The sequence below is a fragment of the Talaromyces amestolkiae genome (assembly GCF_001896365.1).
Source record: "Talaromyces amestolkiae strain CIB chromosome Unknown scaffold19.1, whole genome shotgun sequence".
Lineage (NCBI taxonomy): Eukaryota > Fungi > Ascomycota > Eurotiomycetes > Eurotiales > Trichocomaceae > Talaromyces > Talaromyces amestolkiae.
In genome coordinates, this window is record NW_024468055.1 from 216561 (window position 1) to 232806 (window position 16246).

The window sequence follows — 16246 nt, forward strand, 5'->3', positions numbered from 1 at the left end:
GGCTTCATGAGCTGATTGGAATGTCAGTGCTCAGTTCTGCCAGAAGTCGAAGGATATTTCGCTTACCTATCGAAAATCGTACCAACCGTTATGAATTTTCTGTTTACATTATTCAAGACGTACACGAGAACTCCAACCTAATCACTCAAAATCTAAGATCATTTACTCAAACGGTCAAATAAACAAGACATCACGTACAAGAATCTCGACAACAGATAGCGCAAGACCTCAACGACCATTGCCTACTCTCAGAATAGAAACTTCTTCTCCATCCCGCCGAACAAGCCGACTGAACAATGAAAAAGCGAAAGTATTCGCATCACTCGGTGGTAGTGTTAGACCGAGGACACTGTGCACCAAAGCATGTGCAAGCACAGAGACTTTGAAGTGCGCGGTACAAAAATGAGAATAATCAATGGTGTTCCGGAGAACACTTTCAGAGATTAAACTGAAAAGAACAGATACTACACTTGATCTAAGCCAAAAGGCAAAGAGAGCTAAGGAAAAGAAGAAAGAAAGAGAATGGAAAGAGAGGTGGGCGGGAGACAGTTTATATATGTCAGGGAAGTGGTCTGTGCGTGAGGAAGAAAGCAAAGGGTGCAAACATGTAAACAATGCAAATGGACTTACCGAGGCGGACAGCCCGCCAATCAAATGCTCCTAGCACAGAAGCCCTAGCCCTATCTCCCGCCCAATCAGGAAACCACCAAATCCACATTGCGGCTTCCAGCTTTAACCGTCGGGAAATTTTCGTGATACTCCACCAGCTCGACAACCACAACTTTCTCAGCAGGCGCAGGATATTCACCTCTTTGCGTTCTTATACCTCTCGTCAAGTCAGTCGAACAGACAAACAAAACAATCAATCAAAATGGCTCCCACCGCTGTACGTTGAACCAAACTGCTTTGCTGTTTCCGAAGAGAAGGAACAGTAGGCTAATCATGGCATTTCGGATATATTAGGCTCGCACCAAGAAGCCTCAGAAGGTCACCAAGAAGGTATGTTCCATTTCCCTCCCTCATCTTATCCTGTTTTTGATGAGCATGTGTGCTGATGAATGCATAGTTCATCATCAACGCTTCCCAACCGGCCAGCGACAAGATCTTCGACGTCTCCGCTTTCGAGAAGTTCTTGCACGACCGCATCAAGGTTGAGGGCCGCGTCGGAAACCTCGGCGACGATGTCCAGATCTCCCAGTCTGGTGATGGAAAGATTGAGGTTGTTACTCACATCCCTTTCTCCGGTCGGTATTTGAAGTACTTGTACGTCTTGAACCCCTCACTATTAAATTTCATATTTGGGGGGCAATCGTGCTAATTGTGATCGGGGTACAGGACGAAGAAGTTCCTCAAGAAGCAGCAGCTCCGTGACTGGCTTCGCGTCGTTTCTACCGCCAAGGGTGTCTACGAGCTCCGCTTCTACAACGTCGTTAGCGACGAGGCTGATGAAGACGAGGAGTAAATTATTTCTTCAATGAAATGATTTGCATGCGACAGTAGGGTTGGACTAGAGAGCCGGTTGCCCATTCACGGTTCGACGGGAGGATTCTGCTGGGACGAAGAAAAAAAGTGATACCCCTGATGTAACTAGTTGTATTGGGGTGTCATAGCTACTTTGGACACAATGTCTGGGTAGTAAAAAATACATTTAAATGGAATGCTTCCATTATGCAACTGCAGTCTAATTCGTAGTGTATATACATTCATCGTAATCAACTCGCCAATGGCCATTTTCCATCCCTCTTCAGCGCTTTCGCCTTCTCGACAACTTTGACTCTAACCAAATCTCCCGTCGCCAACGCATCTTCTTTCGAGTCATGCCCCTTGTCGCCACCCATCTGTATGTCCCGCTCAAGATGGAGTTTAGTCAGATACTTGAGACTATATCGTATCGGCAGCCCACGTGGGTGTGGGTAGAGAAGCACCGTATCGATGATAGTAGGATGAATGATGCGTACGACGTTTAGATCGTTGTCAATCGCGTGCCCGATCAAGGGTGTAGAAGGATCGATAAGGTCGAAGAGTAAGGCTCGTGCTGCGGCAGGAGAATCGACGACTCGCATTTTTCCTTCTCCGGCTTCCCCAGGAGGCGGAGTTTTGGTGTATGGAATGGCAGATGCGAAGTGTTCAGGAAAGACTCCGGAGTACCGAGAATTCAGGTCGAGAATCTCTCCAAATGGTTTTACTAATACGTCGAGCAAGGTATCGCCTTGTGGCCAACTCACTGCCGTCAGACGTATCAGTTCCATGCCCAAGGTTGTATATCCCATTTCACAATCAAACGTAACCGGGTTTTTCCCCTTCGCGGCATTCGCTGGAGTTTCCTCAAACTGCAATATAGCAGCAAGTCTTTTCGGGTCCGACACTTTAAAAACGTGATGGTCCGCCTTTGTACATCCGGCTGAGGTGCCAACCGTTTCGTTGCAGCACGGGAAATACGCCTCTGTTTGACCACCAGTAATATGATCGGTCGCCTTTCTAGGCGGCCGAAACACTTTTCCAGGATGGTACGTACACTGTCCTCCAGAAGCAAGAGCACCATCCTCCCGACGACCGGGAAAGACTTGGAATCTGCCTCCGCAGCGGTCACACTTCTCCCACCCATCTGCTGCTTCGACACCCTTTTGCGCTTCGAGGATTTCGGCTTCTGTTGGAATGTGGGTGATGTAGCCGAATTGTTCTTTGCCTTTAATTTCAGTGTGCAGCGTGCGTGCGACCGCAATTTCTTCATCTTCTGTTAGATTTGTTGTGTATCGTTTCTGGTCTGGATGACTCGGTTTGGCGGGCTGTAGTTTGTAATATCGCGCATTGAGATGCGCAACAACCTCTTTCTCCCAATCCTCCAAACTCATTCGCGACAGCTTTACGATTCGGAGTTTGATGATGTTCCCATACACAGACGGATTCTCATTTGCCGTTTTCTGCTCTTCATCCAGCGCCATGACAATCAACTCATCAGGCGTCAAGATTAGAGAAGCCTTGCTGGGATCTTTGAGTTTGGTCATTTTCTCGTTCAGCGCCTTCATGGCTCCATGGAGTTTGAGTAGAATTGTAGAGCGGACTGAATGCGTCGCAGGCGCTTTTTTGAGCAGTCTTGGGTTCAAAGATTCTTTAGGCGCTTTTCTTTTCACGCTTGGGCCTGTTGCTGTTGCTGTCTTGGTAGGTTTCTCCTGTGTCTTGGGTGGAGGGGACACCTTTCTCCGGGCAGATGCAAGATCTTTGATCTCTTTTGGCGCAGTCGTTTTCGCAGTCTGGCGCTGTGGTCCAGGGTTCCTGGGCTGTTCATCGTGGTCGTGGACGAGTTTCCGCTTCTTCTCCGCCGGTTCACGAACAACATCTGTCTGGTCCAAGCGCGGGCCTTGCTCGGCTTCCAAGATTTTTGGCTCTTGATGCAGAAATATGCAGTTCAACAGCCCACAATGCGATCCCTCGGGACAAACAACACCCTTAAACAGCCCTAGCGGAGCAAACATGATGCCCAAGATCAACTAGCGTAGAGCCGTACGTTATCGGCATGCAGACCTGAGTAGAATAGACGGTGTGAATGATATGATAAGGTCGCCGTACAACAGCCGCCAATAGTCCAATAGGTGCAGTGTTGGCGCCACCGGTGAAACGAGCTTATCTTGTGCACAGAGATAAGCCTCAAATTCAGAGTCCTTGGTTGTACGAACAATGTCTAGGTGGCGATTGGGCACCCGATAAGAATATAATGATAAGGGAGGTGTCCGCGTAGATGTGATGTATCTCGCACAGTTCAATCGGTATATAATCGCTTAGCCTTGGTCTTTTGGTGGTTTTTGTAGTCTCATCTCTTGCTCACTTCTAATTCACGAGTCACTGATAGTGTTGCATGCCAGTCATTTTGTTCCCGTCATTCCAGGCAGTCGTCGGATCGTCATCTGAAATCAGCACTCAAACGAACTGGCTGTCTTCTCAATCCCGGAACTGATTCATTTCGAGGACATATTCCGGACATCAGACAGAGCAGTCATTATATACGATAGCTGTGTGAACATCAACCATCGACCTCGTCAAGAGAGCGAAAGAAGTGAACAATTGCACAGACGATTCAGCCAAACAAACAAGGCAAACATCGGCAACCCACGTGATTGGCCCGATCGCATCTCCGCTAAGCACTTATCTCCTATATCCGGATCCAGGCTGCCGCATTGAAAAGAAAGATGGCTTTCCCCTTCGCCTGGTCTAGCATCCTCTCCTATCGCCCTTTGTCGCACGACTGCTACCGACTCCTCGAAGAAATGGGCGACTTCCTAGACGACAATGCGGGCTGTAGACCCAATCATTTGTGTGTTCTTGTCCATGGGTACGTTACTTTCGCTGACGTCATTGGACGATTTCTAATTGCGTGCAATTAACTGACTGCGACTGCGCAGGCTATGGGGAAATCCGTCGCATTTAGACTACGTCGCCTCTGCGATCCGCGAACGATATGGAAAAGAGGGGGTTTATATACTTGCAGCGCAACGCAATTCGGGGACATATACGTACGATGGCATCGAGCTCGGCGGGGAGCGAGTCGTGCACGAAATCGAAGATACGCTCGAGCAATTATCCGCCAAAGGCCATACGATCACAAAATTGAGTGTTGTCGGATACTCGCTCGGAGGGCTAGTGGCCCGCTACGCAATTGGGTTGTTAGAAGCAAATGGAACGTTGGACAAACTCGAGCCGATGAATTTCACGACCTTTGTGTCGCCGCATGTTGGCGTGCGGTCGCCGATAAAAGGGTGGCCGAGTCATATGTGGAATGTCCTCGGGGCTCGCACAGTCTCGATTTCGGGGAGGCAATTGTTCATGATTGATGACTTTCGAGGGACGGGGAAGCCGTTGCTTAGTCTGTTAGCAGACCCGAACAGCATATTTATACGTGGATTGGCCAAGTTCAAGAATCGGAGTGTCTATGCGAATATTGTGAATGATCGTTCGACGGTGTTTTATACGACTGCAATTTCAAAGACCGATCCGTTCCCCGACCCGGAGAGGGCGAATATAAATTATGTGGATGGATACGAACAGGTTATCATCAACCCGGACCAGTACGTCCTTCCGACGCAGGAAGCGACGGAGGAGACGTCTAGCTATTTCGCAGGACTGAACAAGGCGTTTAAAAAGTTCTACACGACAACATTATCCTATCTGTTTTTAACAGTATTCCTTCCAATCTTTACAGTGTTGTTTCTGGCCAACTCTGTAGTTCAGAATATGCTCAGCCAGCAGCGCATCAAACTATACGAACAGGGCAAGGCGGACCTTTTACCAAGTCGATACAGAGTGCCGCTGATAATGCAAGACGTCCGCGGCGCAGTGGAAGACGTTTTTGAAAATCTCAACGCATCGCAGAGCAACGAATACCTTTCCGAACAAGAACGCAACGATGAGGAACACAACACCAAAATCCGACGACATTCTTTAAAGCAATCTGTCGAAAAACAGTTTCAATCCGAAACCACGACCGAAGAAGGCGACAAATCAGAATATCCGCTCTTGGCTCTGACGCCAGCACAGTTCGAAATTATTGATAATTTGAATGCGGTGGGGATCAAAAAGTATCCGGTGTACATTCATAAAGCTCGCCACAGTCATGCAGCGATTATAGTGCGGATGCCCAAGCCTGGGTTCTCTGAGGGCAAGATTGTGGTGCGGCACTGGTTGGATCATGGATTTGAAGTCTAGATTGATTCATAAATCGAAGAATATATAGACTTTTTGTTTTTGAGCGTTTTCTTTTCTCGGCTGTTGTTATTTAGCGTATAGATCTGTTGCGACAATATATTGCATACCAAAACTATTTATGTATACACGAATGTCTCTTATAAGTATGACATTTATGATTTTGTATCAAATGAGGGGAAAGACGCTTGAATTTTGTTTGTAAAGGATTTTCTCAGTTGACATGACCGGGGCAACTTCTCACCTTTCTCACTCTTGCTCTTACTTTCTCCTCTCACCTCACCCCGCCCCTCTTCACCGACCAATACACCGTCAGCGATTGCTGAAAAGTCAACCATCATGGAACAGCCAACTCACATTATCGACCCAGACGGTGAAGTGATGATCGTCCTGAGCAATGCGAATGCCCCATTTGCGTCTGAAGCTTATATCACAGAGAAGAAAGTCGAAAAGGATGAGGATGAGGATGAGGATGAGGATTATGACAAGTCTACCGAGTTTGGAATGAGCGAAATGGCCACCAGTGCTTCGGGCGTTCGTCACAATGAGCAAAACAACGACAAAAAGTCGGATCTCCCTCGTTTCTGCATCCAAGTATCCGCGAAACATCTGACGAGTGCCTCCCCCCTCTTCAAGAAGGCATTCACAAGCTCATGGAAAGAGAGTATCACATTCCTACAAAAGGGATCCGTCGAAATCATAACAGGGGACTGGGACATCGAAGCGTTTCTAATTCTGCTGCGAATCATGCATTGCCAATTCAATCAGATGCCGCGAAAACTTACCGTCGAAATGCTTGCGAAAGTCGCTTTTATTGCGGACTACTTCGAGTGCAAGGATGTGATGGGGCTTTTCATGAATATTTGGGTAGAGGCTTTGGATGAGAGACTCCCTGGGATATATTGTCGGGATTTGGTCTTGTGGTTGTGGATTTCTTGGGCTTTTCGGTATGAGAAGCGATTTCATATGATCACCGCGACGGCCATGTCGCATAGCAATGGTGTAATCAGTAATTTCGGACTCCCAATTCCTGATCGGGTCATTGGTAAGCTGGACTCTCGTTCATCGTTCATGACTGATAAATGTCTAATAAATTTGCCAGAATCTATGAACCGCCACAGACATGAAGGTATCGAGGAAATTGTCGACCTACTGCATGAGAAACACGAGGCTCTGCTGGACGGTAAGCTGGGCTGTGGATTTGAATGCAGCTCAATCATGTACGGAGCTTTGACAAAGGAATTGAAGTCGCATGCAATGCTTTCTCCACGACCTTCCCGTCCATTCCAGGGTTTGAACTACAGTCAGCTTGTGAAGCATGTACGTTCATTCAGGTCACCACAGTGGATCGTTTCGAACGTGGGATTTCATCAGAATAGTAGCCGCCACGTCTGCGATACCTCTACTTTTGAAAGCCTGCTTGGCCGCCCTGATGACAGCCTAGATGGTTTAAACCTGCGAGACTTTATTTCTCGGTAGGACAGGACCTGTCTTAACTTTCCCATCCTATCAAGGTTATCCATTCCGATAGAAAGTGACTCGCAGCTTGTCCATTGCTGTATGGAAGGGGACGTTAGAATCGTCGAAGGTCTCACCTTGCATTTGACCAGAAAATTATCCTTGGCATTTCAGAAACTACAAGAAGTTTTCGGGCATGTCCGTCTATTAGCTTCGGACAGCGACATTGACCATCATGTATCTAGATTGCAGAGCGGTAGCGGGGTAACTGATCAGTTCTCATTGTTGAAAATCTTACTTTTTTGGTACATGGCTTAATTAATTGGCCCCTAGCATTGATGGTGAAGCGGGAAGATGTACTATGATATAGGGTTTCTCGAACCTTGCCCTAACTCTACCTGCTAAGGTAGGCATCGACGTCTTGCAAATCACAGAAATGAATAATATCGAGATTAATTGTTTCCATAAACTGTATCGTACATGGTTAATAATGGTGTAAGAGCTATTGCAGTTCGTCCGTGATTATCTCCGTTGTGCGTGGTGTTGTTGGCTACGTCAGTGGCTGGCCCGTAGGGCTGATAGAGGAAAATGTAACCATCGTCATCTTCCTCTATAATCAAGAGCAATAAGATACTTCTCGGTAATATGGCATCACTTTTTCCATATACGTACATTTTGAAAAACTTACGTCTTTTTCTATGTAATGGGTGCTGGAATACGCTCCTCCGAATACATACTATTACTAACGTACCAGACTAGTTTAGAAACTTCAGATCGTCCTGCACTAAATGAAATGATGAAGACTTATATTCGAAGGTGAGTATAAGTATAAAGTATCTGCAAGCCACCTGCAAGCCACCTGTTCGATTTCCCCTTGCCCAAGTCTAAACAAACGGTAGGACGTCAACCTCGAACGAGTGTACGTAGCTCCGACCAACGCACTTGACTCGGCAGCGCAGAAAAGAGGTCAGGGCTTGGATCGGCAATGCAGGATGATGTGCACAGCCGATACAGATGGCATTGGCGGGCGTGGACGGCTCGGGGGACATGGGGCCGATGTTTACGTTCAGGGGAGAAGCTTTGCGGGTGGTATGTAACTGTGCAGGACGGTCTAGGTGTACTGTGCTCCGAGGGTGTTTACCTGCTAGTACGTAGTACGTACCAGGAACCGAGTCATTTGTATTCTTCCATCTACACTGTAGTAATTATGTCAAATCCGTACGTATATTACTACAAGATAGAAATTTAGAGAGCGATGATGCCGTATAACACGGTACCATATAGCCATATACAGAGATGCTGATTATGAGTGAAAGTACAAAGTACCATAAGATACAATCTACGATGACGTAAACAAACATCTAGTCTCGTCTTTGCTAAGGCCGATTTCGATCCAGTCCAGACTCCAGGCCCGTGAACGTTCCCCCTGATACATCTGAACATGTGAACCTGCTATTATCAGATGTTCGGCATCCAAGTCTGATGATGATGATACTCGGCATAAACCGAGCTAAGGCTATCTCAAGCTGCTTCCTGAGGTCATAGCTTCAGTATAATAGCACTTCAATTATAATCCCAGAAGCGCTGTCAGCCTGATTGGCATATCGTTCTGTCCCAGCGTGATATGCGGAGTTGTCTTCCGATACAACGCCCAGATCTCTGGCTAGAAAAATTGCTCCGATACCTAGTGTGGTATCAACAGGCTGGGGTGCACTCCATCGTGGAGAATTTGTCCACCACAAGTACCTAGCCTGAGTGATAGACATCGTAGACCTGGGGTATGCTCCATATCGCCCATGTTTCGGGATTCTCTACGATGATAGACATCGTCGACACGGGGAAGTGGATACATTCATCTCGCTATTCCCTTGGTTCGGTGGCAGCTGAGTCTGGAGATATTACTCCTCATCCATGCCAAATGTTGATAGTGATAGTCGTAAATGTCAAACCTTTCCCCAATCTGACATCCGCGCGCACATGCCTCAGGCACCAAACTTAAGCAGTGACGTCAAGCATTCCGAAACAGCCCGATGGATCATTCCGAAAAAGGCTTAGTGCAACATTCACATGCCTGGAAAGCGGATTATCTAATCCATACCGAGCCCCTCCAAATACCACCGTAACAACGCAAATACACCGTAAATACACCCTCTAATTGGGTGGCGGAAATAGAATGACATCGTCCTTAATTAGTTCAACAATGATCTACCCCTCCAATCCTCTCAGAGACATCTGATTTGACGACTCTTTCGACCTTTGTGCCATACTTTCACACTTTTCGCGTATTGCAAGCAACTTATATGCAATGCTTCGAAAGGGGTAAGTACACTATCAAAAGCAGAAAAGAGAATACTATTCTTAGTATGTTGCTTGTAAGGAAAAGTACTCGGTGTCTGCGCAGAGTTAGATCTGAACCAATCATCCTGTATGGCAGCAATGGTGTTGCATTGTACCTTGACACTACGAGTAATTGGCCGGTGAATTAATGGGTTTACTGGAAGACGCTATGTTTCAGCTACGAGACAAAATTGCTCATGAGAGATTTATTCTGAATACGTACTTCCGGCTTGGTAGAAGAAGTGATTGGTGACGTTGTTGGACTATTTTGTGCATGGGTGCACCGGTCCGTCTTGTATGGTACGTATTCAAGGGCTGTGACGTGCGAGCGGCTCAGCCACCACGAGGCGTATTTGTGTTACGTGTATTTTTGATCCATCAGATCAATCATCATCGCAACTTGGCCAGGAAATATGTTCATTCTGTGCGAGAACTTGTATGGATGGAAGAAATAGATGGATTGCCTTGATCGAAAAGCAGTTCACTCCATTTATAAACAACTCCGTTTTTCCCCCCGAGATAGTTGTATCTTACTGTTCAAATCTACACTTCTACTCTGACTAAGCCCCCCCCACTACATATGTCTGCCCTTGCAATTCAGAAGCATAACTACTAACTAGATAGATGCAGCCGTATGCAAGAAAGCACACCGTCGATTTACTTGACTCGAACAGTCCAAGTAAGGAGCGCTCGTTCAGCTGCACTGCAGATAGGTAGGTAGGCATTCTTACAATACACACTCCGTACTGCTCCATAATGGCTCCACTCGCCAACCGCCATCTTCGCATCAACCTTTCACATTTCGCAAATCCTCGAGCATCATCCACCGGCGAGTGAGAAGAGTGGACCTCACCATGCCCATTACCTAGGTTTCATTGAATAGATTCTGAATCGGCTTTCGAAATGATGGATGTCTCCACCACCGATTGAACACCCAGTCATCCACTGGAAGATGCAACATTCAACGGGGTCTGAGGTTTCGCTTGTCCCCGCCTCTTTCCGAGAATGCGATACCGATCTTAATAACTCTCGAGGACATGATAACTGGCTGAAAGCAGGGGAGATGATTGGTTCCCACGAGACAGAGCAATTATCTACGTGCCTGAGACGTCGACGCCGCCTCCCTGACGACAGCCTGCTACGAGTATATAAGCATGGGCTCTCCATCCCAGCTCCACCAAGTATTGATAACCTGTTAGATACCAGAATACCTACTCAATTCACATCGTATATTGCCTCTCTTCCCTCCCAAGGTTCTCTGCCTTGTTCCTAAATTTTTTTATCTTTGCATCCTTTGATATTGATATCCCGCCACACATACACCCCACCTATCGCCTCTACACATCACATCCCCAAACTTCACATCCCCAAACTTCAATATCCTCACATAGCACACACTTCACAATGGCCGAAGCAGAGAACTACCTGGCACCCGAGTCCCAACGGACTCGCCGCCTCAGCTCCATGTCGGCAACCCGCGCCGACCTCTTCTCGGGCCCTACCGTGCTAGTCCCTCCTAAACATCTTATGGCCAAAAGCGATGCATTCGAGACCGCCCAATCCATTGAACTCGCCAAAAGGCATCTTGAAGAATCCGCTTCGTCTTCCGAAGAGGCTACCCCGACTTCCGGGTCGCCAGTCCTAAAAGCTGTGCCGACACAAAACTCCGCATCGTCGATTACAGATAAATATGCATTTGCGTTCGATATTGATGGTGTTTTGATTCGTGGTGGACGAGTTATCCCGGAAGCCATTGAGGCTATGAAGGTCCTCAACGGCGAAAATGAATTTGGAGTCAAAGTGTAAGCTTTCCTCCTCATAAAGACTTGAACCCTTGTTGATGATGAATAGACCATACATCTTCGTCACCAACGGCGGCGGCAAAACAGAAGAAGAGCGCTGTCTCGACCTCAGCCGCCAACTCGAGCTCGAAGTCTCTCCTGGCCAATTCATCTGCGGTCACACACCCATGCGTGAAATGGCCGAAAAATACAACACCGTCTTGGTGGTTGGCGGCGTAGGCGAGAAGTGCCGTGAAGTCGCCGAGGGTTACGGATTCAAGGATGTCGTCACACCAGGAGACATCATCAAGACTAATGCTGAAACCACGCCATTCCGCAAATTGACCGAAGAAGAGTGGAACAATTCCCGCGTCAGAGACTTTAACAAGATCAATATCGAGGCTATTTTTGTTTTCGCTGATAGCCGCGATTGGGCGGGTGATCAACAGATCATTTTGGATTTGTTGATGTCCAAGAATGGACGTATTGGAACGAGGTCCGAAACCTTCCAGGAAGGTCCACCAATCTACTTTTCGCACAACGACGTCGTCTGGTCCACCGCCCACGACTACACACGTATCGGCATGGGTGCACTCCGCGCTTCCCTAGAAGCGCTCTATAAAGCCGTCACAGGCAAAGAACTCACAACCATCGCATTCGGCAAGCCTCAACTCGGCACATTCGAGTTTGCAACCCGTCTGCTGAGACAATGGCGCAAAGATACTCACGGGATCAACAAAGCGCCCGACACTGTATACTTTGTCGGCGATACACCAGAGTCAGACATCCGTGGCACAAATGAATACAACGCACACACAGCCTCCGGAGACGCAGAATGGTTTTCGATTCTTGTGAAAACGGGCGTTTTTCAAGAAGGCACAATCCCGCGCTATCCACCCAACAAGATCGCAACCAATGTACTCGAGGCTGTCAAATTCGGCATGCAGCGCGAATTCGCAAAAGCGGTCAAGGAGCATGTCATTTCTGAAGCTGACCAAGATCAGATTGTGGATGATGACTCGGATGAGGCTGTCGTCTTGGAGTAAACTCTTTTTTTTAACTATTTTCTGTCACGATTTACGACCTTTTCTTTTATCGGTTTTATTCAGGTTAGGTGTTGAGATTCCCCGTCCTTGATGGATACTTTGTCCGATCCTCTCTTTGTCTCTACTATCTAGAATAGAATAGAGTGACTAGACGATCTTTCTTTATCACGACTTTAGGGCTTTATGATGCATTCCGGGATATGGCGTTGGTATTTGTTTTTTTAACTTCGCTTCAAGATAAAAAATTACTACTATATTTTCATGATCTTCTATTAAGCCTCTAATTCTCTACCTGCTATGTTTCGTAAGTTTTCAGCTGACCTAATATTTTGGCAATCCTGCTGAGCTGGAACTATTCGGGTATATTCTGCTCCGGCAAGTACGAATCTCCGAAAGTAGAATGTTTCAATGGTTCATTCTGTGAAACTCAAAAAGATTTCAAATTTTTGCATTCTTTCTATAAGTATCAATCACATGTACAAGAAAGGCTTGCTTGCAACAAGGAATCAATTTCAAGAATGGCTGCTGGCAATCAACGACAAACAAGGTCAACGACGTTTCAAGGCATGAATATCGTCTATGACAGCTATGGCGTCGCTGACGAAGCTCTCATATTCATCCATGGATGGAGCTGTAATCGTCAATTATGGACATTGCAGAGTCCCATCTATGAAAAACATCGGTCGATACTTATTGATTTGCCGGGCCACGGTGACAGTGATTCACCACATATCGACTATAACGTGGAATTATTTGCACGTGCCGTGGGAAAAGTCGTCGAGCAAGAGAATATCAAGAAAGTCATCCTTATAGCACACAGTATGGGTGGTCCAATCGCCACCATGTTTTTGCGTCTTTTTGGTTCCTCTTCTTCCACGGTAGCAGCAGGAGACACGGTGGTTGCCGGAATCATCTATGTAGACTCTTTTCTACATCTTCCAGAAAGCTACCTGAACGCTGAAGAACGGAGAGGACTTGGCCAGGCACGGTTGGAGGATGAGAAGTTTATTGCGGATATCAATACCCTTTTTACCAACGATACGAGTGAGAATATACGCGAGACTGTGCTTCGGACGATGCTCGCCACGCCAAAACATGTGCGCGCAGTTGCTGTTACGTCCATGACTCAACCCCATGCCCTCGGATATAACGAAGTCTATGAACAGGTTCCTGCGGTAAACATCATGTCCTCAAATTGTACACCGGTTGATAGACATTGGTTTCATCATCTACCTCTGTTAAAGCTCAAGAAGATGATTAAGGTTAGCCATTGGTTATTTCTTGAGAAGCCGGAGGAGTTTAATCAAGAGGTCGAAGACTTCTGCAATTACTTCCTTTGATAGTGGTGCAGTCGGCCGTTGATCTGATGTGCGGGCAGTAATTATATTCCTGTTTAATTGCTACGTATATATGATATTAGCACCGATCTGTACTATAACAAAAGTCAAACTGCGGCGCGCTGAGTGTGATCAAGCCGTATTTAAACCAAAATTAGGGTTGACAATACCGTATCTGATATGCTGGTTGGAGCTTTACACTTTTTTAAATGGAGCAGAAAAGAAACTCGTTCTACCGGCGTACTTGTTCTGAATGCAGCAATGCTTTTCTCTCTCTCTTTCTAGCATCAGGCTTCCAGTATATCCCGCGGAAATTTGCACGATCCTGATCCAGTTTCTAATAGTACTGGGCGTAAGAGCTATCTGAACACCCACGGCCATCTTCAATCCGACAGATAGCTACAAGGCTGTGGTGTAGATCGTAAGTACGTATGGGTTTACCAAGGGATTTAAACGTGAAGGTAACTAAGTATTCATTACCCTTCCAACCTTGGAATTCAGCTCAGTCACTAGTTCGTGGAACCGGGCACTATATGCTCATGCATTCTTTCTTCACACGAGCGAGAATACGAGAACCCTAACATCCCATTATAGACTCACAGATACCTAAGCTTTTTCCTGATGCGTGGCTGTAATAATGCCTTCCTTATCATTTCCGCCTGGATAATTCTCAGCAGATGACGCTTTAGCCAGCTGCTTACGCAATTCCATCGCCACGGCCTCTGGATCTTCGGCGTCGAGCCTATCTTCTAACATAGGACGTTTGGTGGTTGCATCGCGATCCAGGAAAACGAATGTTTTTCGACCTGACACGAACAATAGATCCAACTCCTCAAGAGAGCGACCTGCAGTTTCAGGAAAGAAGAGGAATCCAATGACGGCGCACATAAAATTGATGCCCCCAAAAATATAGTAAAGTTTCCAGGATGCAGAATTCAGAGCTTGGGGGATGTATAATCCCAACCAGAAATTTGTGAAATAATTACTGGCCGTTGCGAGAGAGGTACCACGAGCTCGGGCAACGACGGGGAAGACCTCACTCATATACGTCCAGGGCACGGAACTGTTGAGGGCGCCAAAGAAGAATTGAAACAAGAACATGAACGCAACGGCAGTGTTTCCGGCATTTTGATTCACAAACGTGAATTCTACTGCATTTGTGATTGTATTAAACTGGGGCGATCCAAAGCCGATTAACATGGATCCGACAATTAGCAGGCAGCCACCCATGAATGCTGGACCAAGGAAAATAGGCTTTCGACGCCCATAGAAGTCCAAAAGTAGCGTAAGAGATAAGGTACCGACGACTAGTAGAGCAGAGCTGATTCCATTAGCCAACAAAGCCGCAGTCGAACCCGTTCGCCCCGTCTGCGAAAAGACTTTCGCAGCATAATAGAGCACGATATTGGCCCCAGAGAGTTGTTGCATACACTGCAGGCCCATACCCAGTGCCGTTCGGCGACGGTAATCCTTTCCAAATAGAAGCGTTGAGTATGATGGTGCAGAAGAAGACAGTTCAAGGTTGACCACTGCACGGATTTCTTCAAGCTCAGCTCGAACCAGAGCATTATTCAAGTCATCGTTTCCGTGAAGTTTGGCCAAAACCTGCAGAGCCTCATCGTCGCGTTCATGTTGGACCAGCCAACGAGGGGACTCTGGCCGAAATATCATTACAACGCCAACTATGGCGCCAGGGACTAGCTGGAGCGCAAAACAGAGACGCCAGGCAGTGTTACCGGAAATTTTGAGAGCGCCATATTGAACCCAATATGCCACTAAGACGCCAACTGCGATGCCTAAGTTGAGAGTTGCCGTTACCCGGCCACGTATATGAGGGGGCGTTATCTCGGCGGTGTAGCTTCGGGTCCACAAGAACGAATTAGACAATCAAATATGTTGAATAGAAAATCCACCTGGGCTTTTACTTACAATGACATGGTTTGGAAAAGTGGACCAGCACCAAATCCGTTCAGAACCCTACCAGCAATAAACATACCGGATCCCTGTGCAGCAACCACGACAGCTTGTCCGGTGAGATAGAGCACCACTGTGATCATTATGGCCATCCTTCGGCCAAAGTAGTCAGAGAAGAACTGTCCTATCAACAGCGATCCGACGAATTCCCCGGCAATCAACGAAACGGTCATCAGGCCTTGTCTGAATGGGCTAGGAGTATTCATGTAGGAAAGAAACTGAGGCATAGCTAGAATGCCTCCCATGGATCCCACTTCCCAGCCATAGGCGAAGCCGGTGATGAGAATCGGGAGCACATAGTAGAGAATCATAGAGAATTTCTGCTTCTGTAAGCTCGCCATACTGTAACAAGGGAGGATTGAGCAAAGTTTGTGTAGACAGAATTGAGAGAGAGAGAGAGAGAGAGCGAGAAGAACGTATTGATGATTTTCGCTGAAAGTTATGATCCCTTAATTTATAGTGGCATGAAGTTGGAATCGGCCATACGTATTGGACTCTACAGCACGGGGTTTACCCCAGATTTGGGGGTATAACTTCTTGCTCGGGTGTAGATATACCCTATACCCACCCATACGTGGGTCTGCTTCAATTCGGTTGAGCTCGCATATTGCAATATGTC

The 16246-nt window shown here is 46.9% G+C and overlaps 7 protein-coding genes across 7 annotated transcripts; 5 read left to right on the forward strand and 2 right to left on the reverse strand.

The window, feature by feature from the left end:
* Positions 1-871: 871 nt before the first annotated feature.
* Positions 872-1462, forward strand: BHQ10_008398 (uncharacterized protein; the record flags this gene model as incomplete). Its single annotated transcript, XM_040881198.1, has 4 exons — positions 872-886; positions 964-999; positions 1067-1263; positions 1336-1462. The coding sequence occupies 4 exons, from the start codon at positions 872-874 to the stop codon at positions 1460-1462; spliced, it is 375 nt and encodes a 124-aa protein (XP_040736900.1).
* A 250-nt stretch (positions 1463-1712) lies between these two features.
* Positions 1713-3473, reverse strand: BHQ10_008399 (uncharacterized protein; the record flags this gene model as incomplete). The annotated part of the gene is made up of 1 exon (XM_040881199.1): positions 1713-3473. One exon carries the CDS (start codon positions 3471-3473, stop codon positions 1713-1715), a length of 1761 nt encoding a protein of 586 aa, XP_040736901.1.
* Positions 3474-4184: 711 nt separating this feature from the next.
* BHQ10_008400 (uncharacterized protein) lies at positions 4185-5697 on the forward strand (the record flags this gene model as incomplete). Its single annotated transcript, XM_040881202.1, has 2 exons — positions 4185-4327; positions 4398-5697. 2 exons carry the CDS (start codon positions 4185-4187, stop codon positions 5695-5697), a joined length of 1443 nt encoding a protein of 480 aa, XP_040736902.1.
* Positions 5698-6033: 336 nt separating this feature from the next.
* Positions 6034-8249, forward strand: BHQ10_008401 (uncharacterized protein; the record flags this gene model as incomplete). The annotated part of the gene is made up of 3 exons (XM_040881203.1): positions 6034-6739; positions 6797-7014; positions 8052-8249. The coding sequence occupies 3 exons, from the start codon at positions 6034-6036 to the stop codon at positions 8247-8249; spliced, it is 1122 nt and encodes a 373-aa protein (XP_040736903.1).
* A 2644-nt stretch (positions 8250-10893) lies between these two features.
* BHQ10_008402 (uncharacterized protein) lies at positions 10894-12316 on the forward strand (the record flags this gene model as incomplete). The annotated part of the gene is made up of 2 exons (XM_040881204.1): positions 10894-11291; positions 11341-12316. The coding sequence occupies 2 exons, from the start codon at positions 10894-10896 to the stop codon at positions 12314-12316; spliced, it is 1374 nt and encodes a 457-aa protein (XP_040736904.1).
* A 518-nt stretch (positions 12317-12834) lies between these two features.
* BHQ10_008403 (uncharacterized protein) lies at positions 12835-13656 on the forward strand (the record flags this gene model as incomplete). The annotated part of the gene is made up of 1 exon (XM_040881205.1): positions 12835-13656. One exon carries the CDS (start codon positions 12835-12837, stop codon positions 13654-13656), a length of 822 nt encoding a protein of 273 aa, XP_040736905.1.
* Positions 13657-14259: 603 nt separating this feature from the next.
* Positions 14260-15968, reverse strand: BHQ10_008404 (uncharacterized protein; the record flags this gene model as incomplete). Its single annotated transcript, XM_040881206.1, has 2 exons — positions 14260-15511; positions 15583-15968. 2 exons carry the CDS (start codon positions 15966-15968, stop codon positions 14260-14262), a joined length of 1638 nt encoding a protein of 545 aa, XP_040736906.1.
* Positions 15969-16246: the final 278 nt, after the last annotated feature.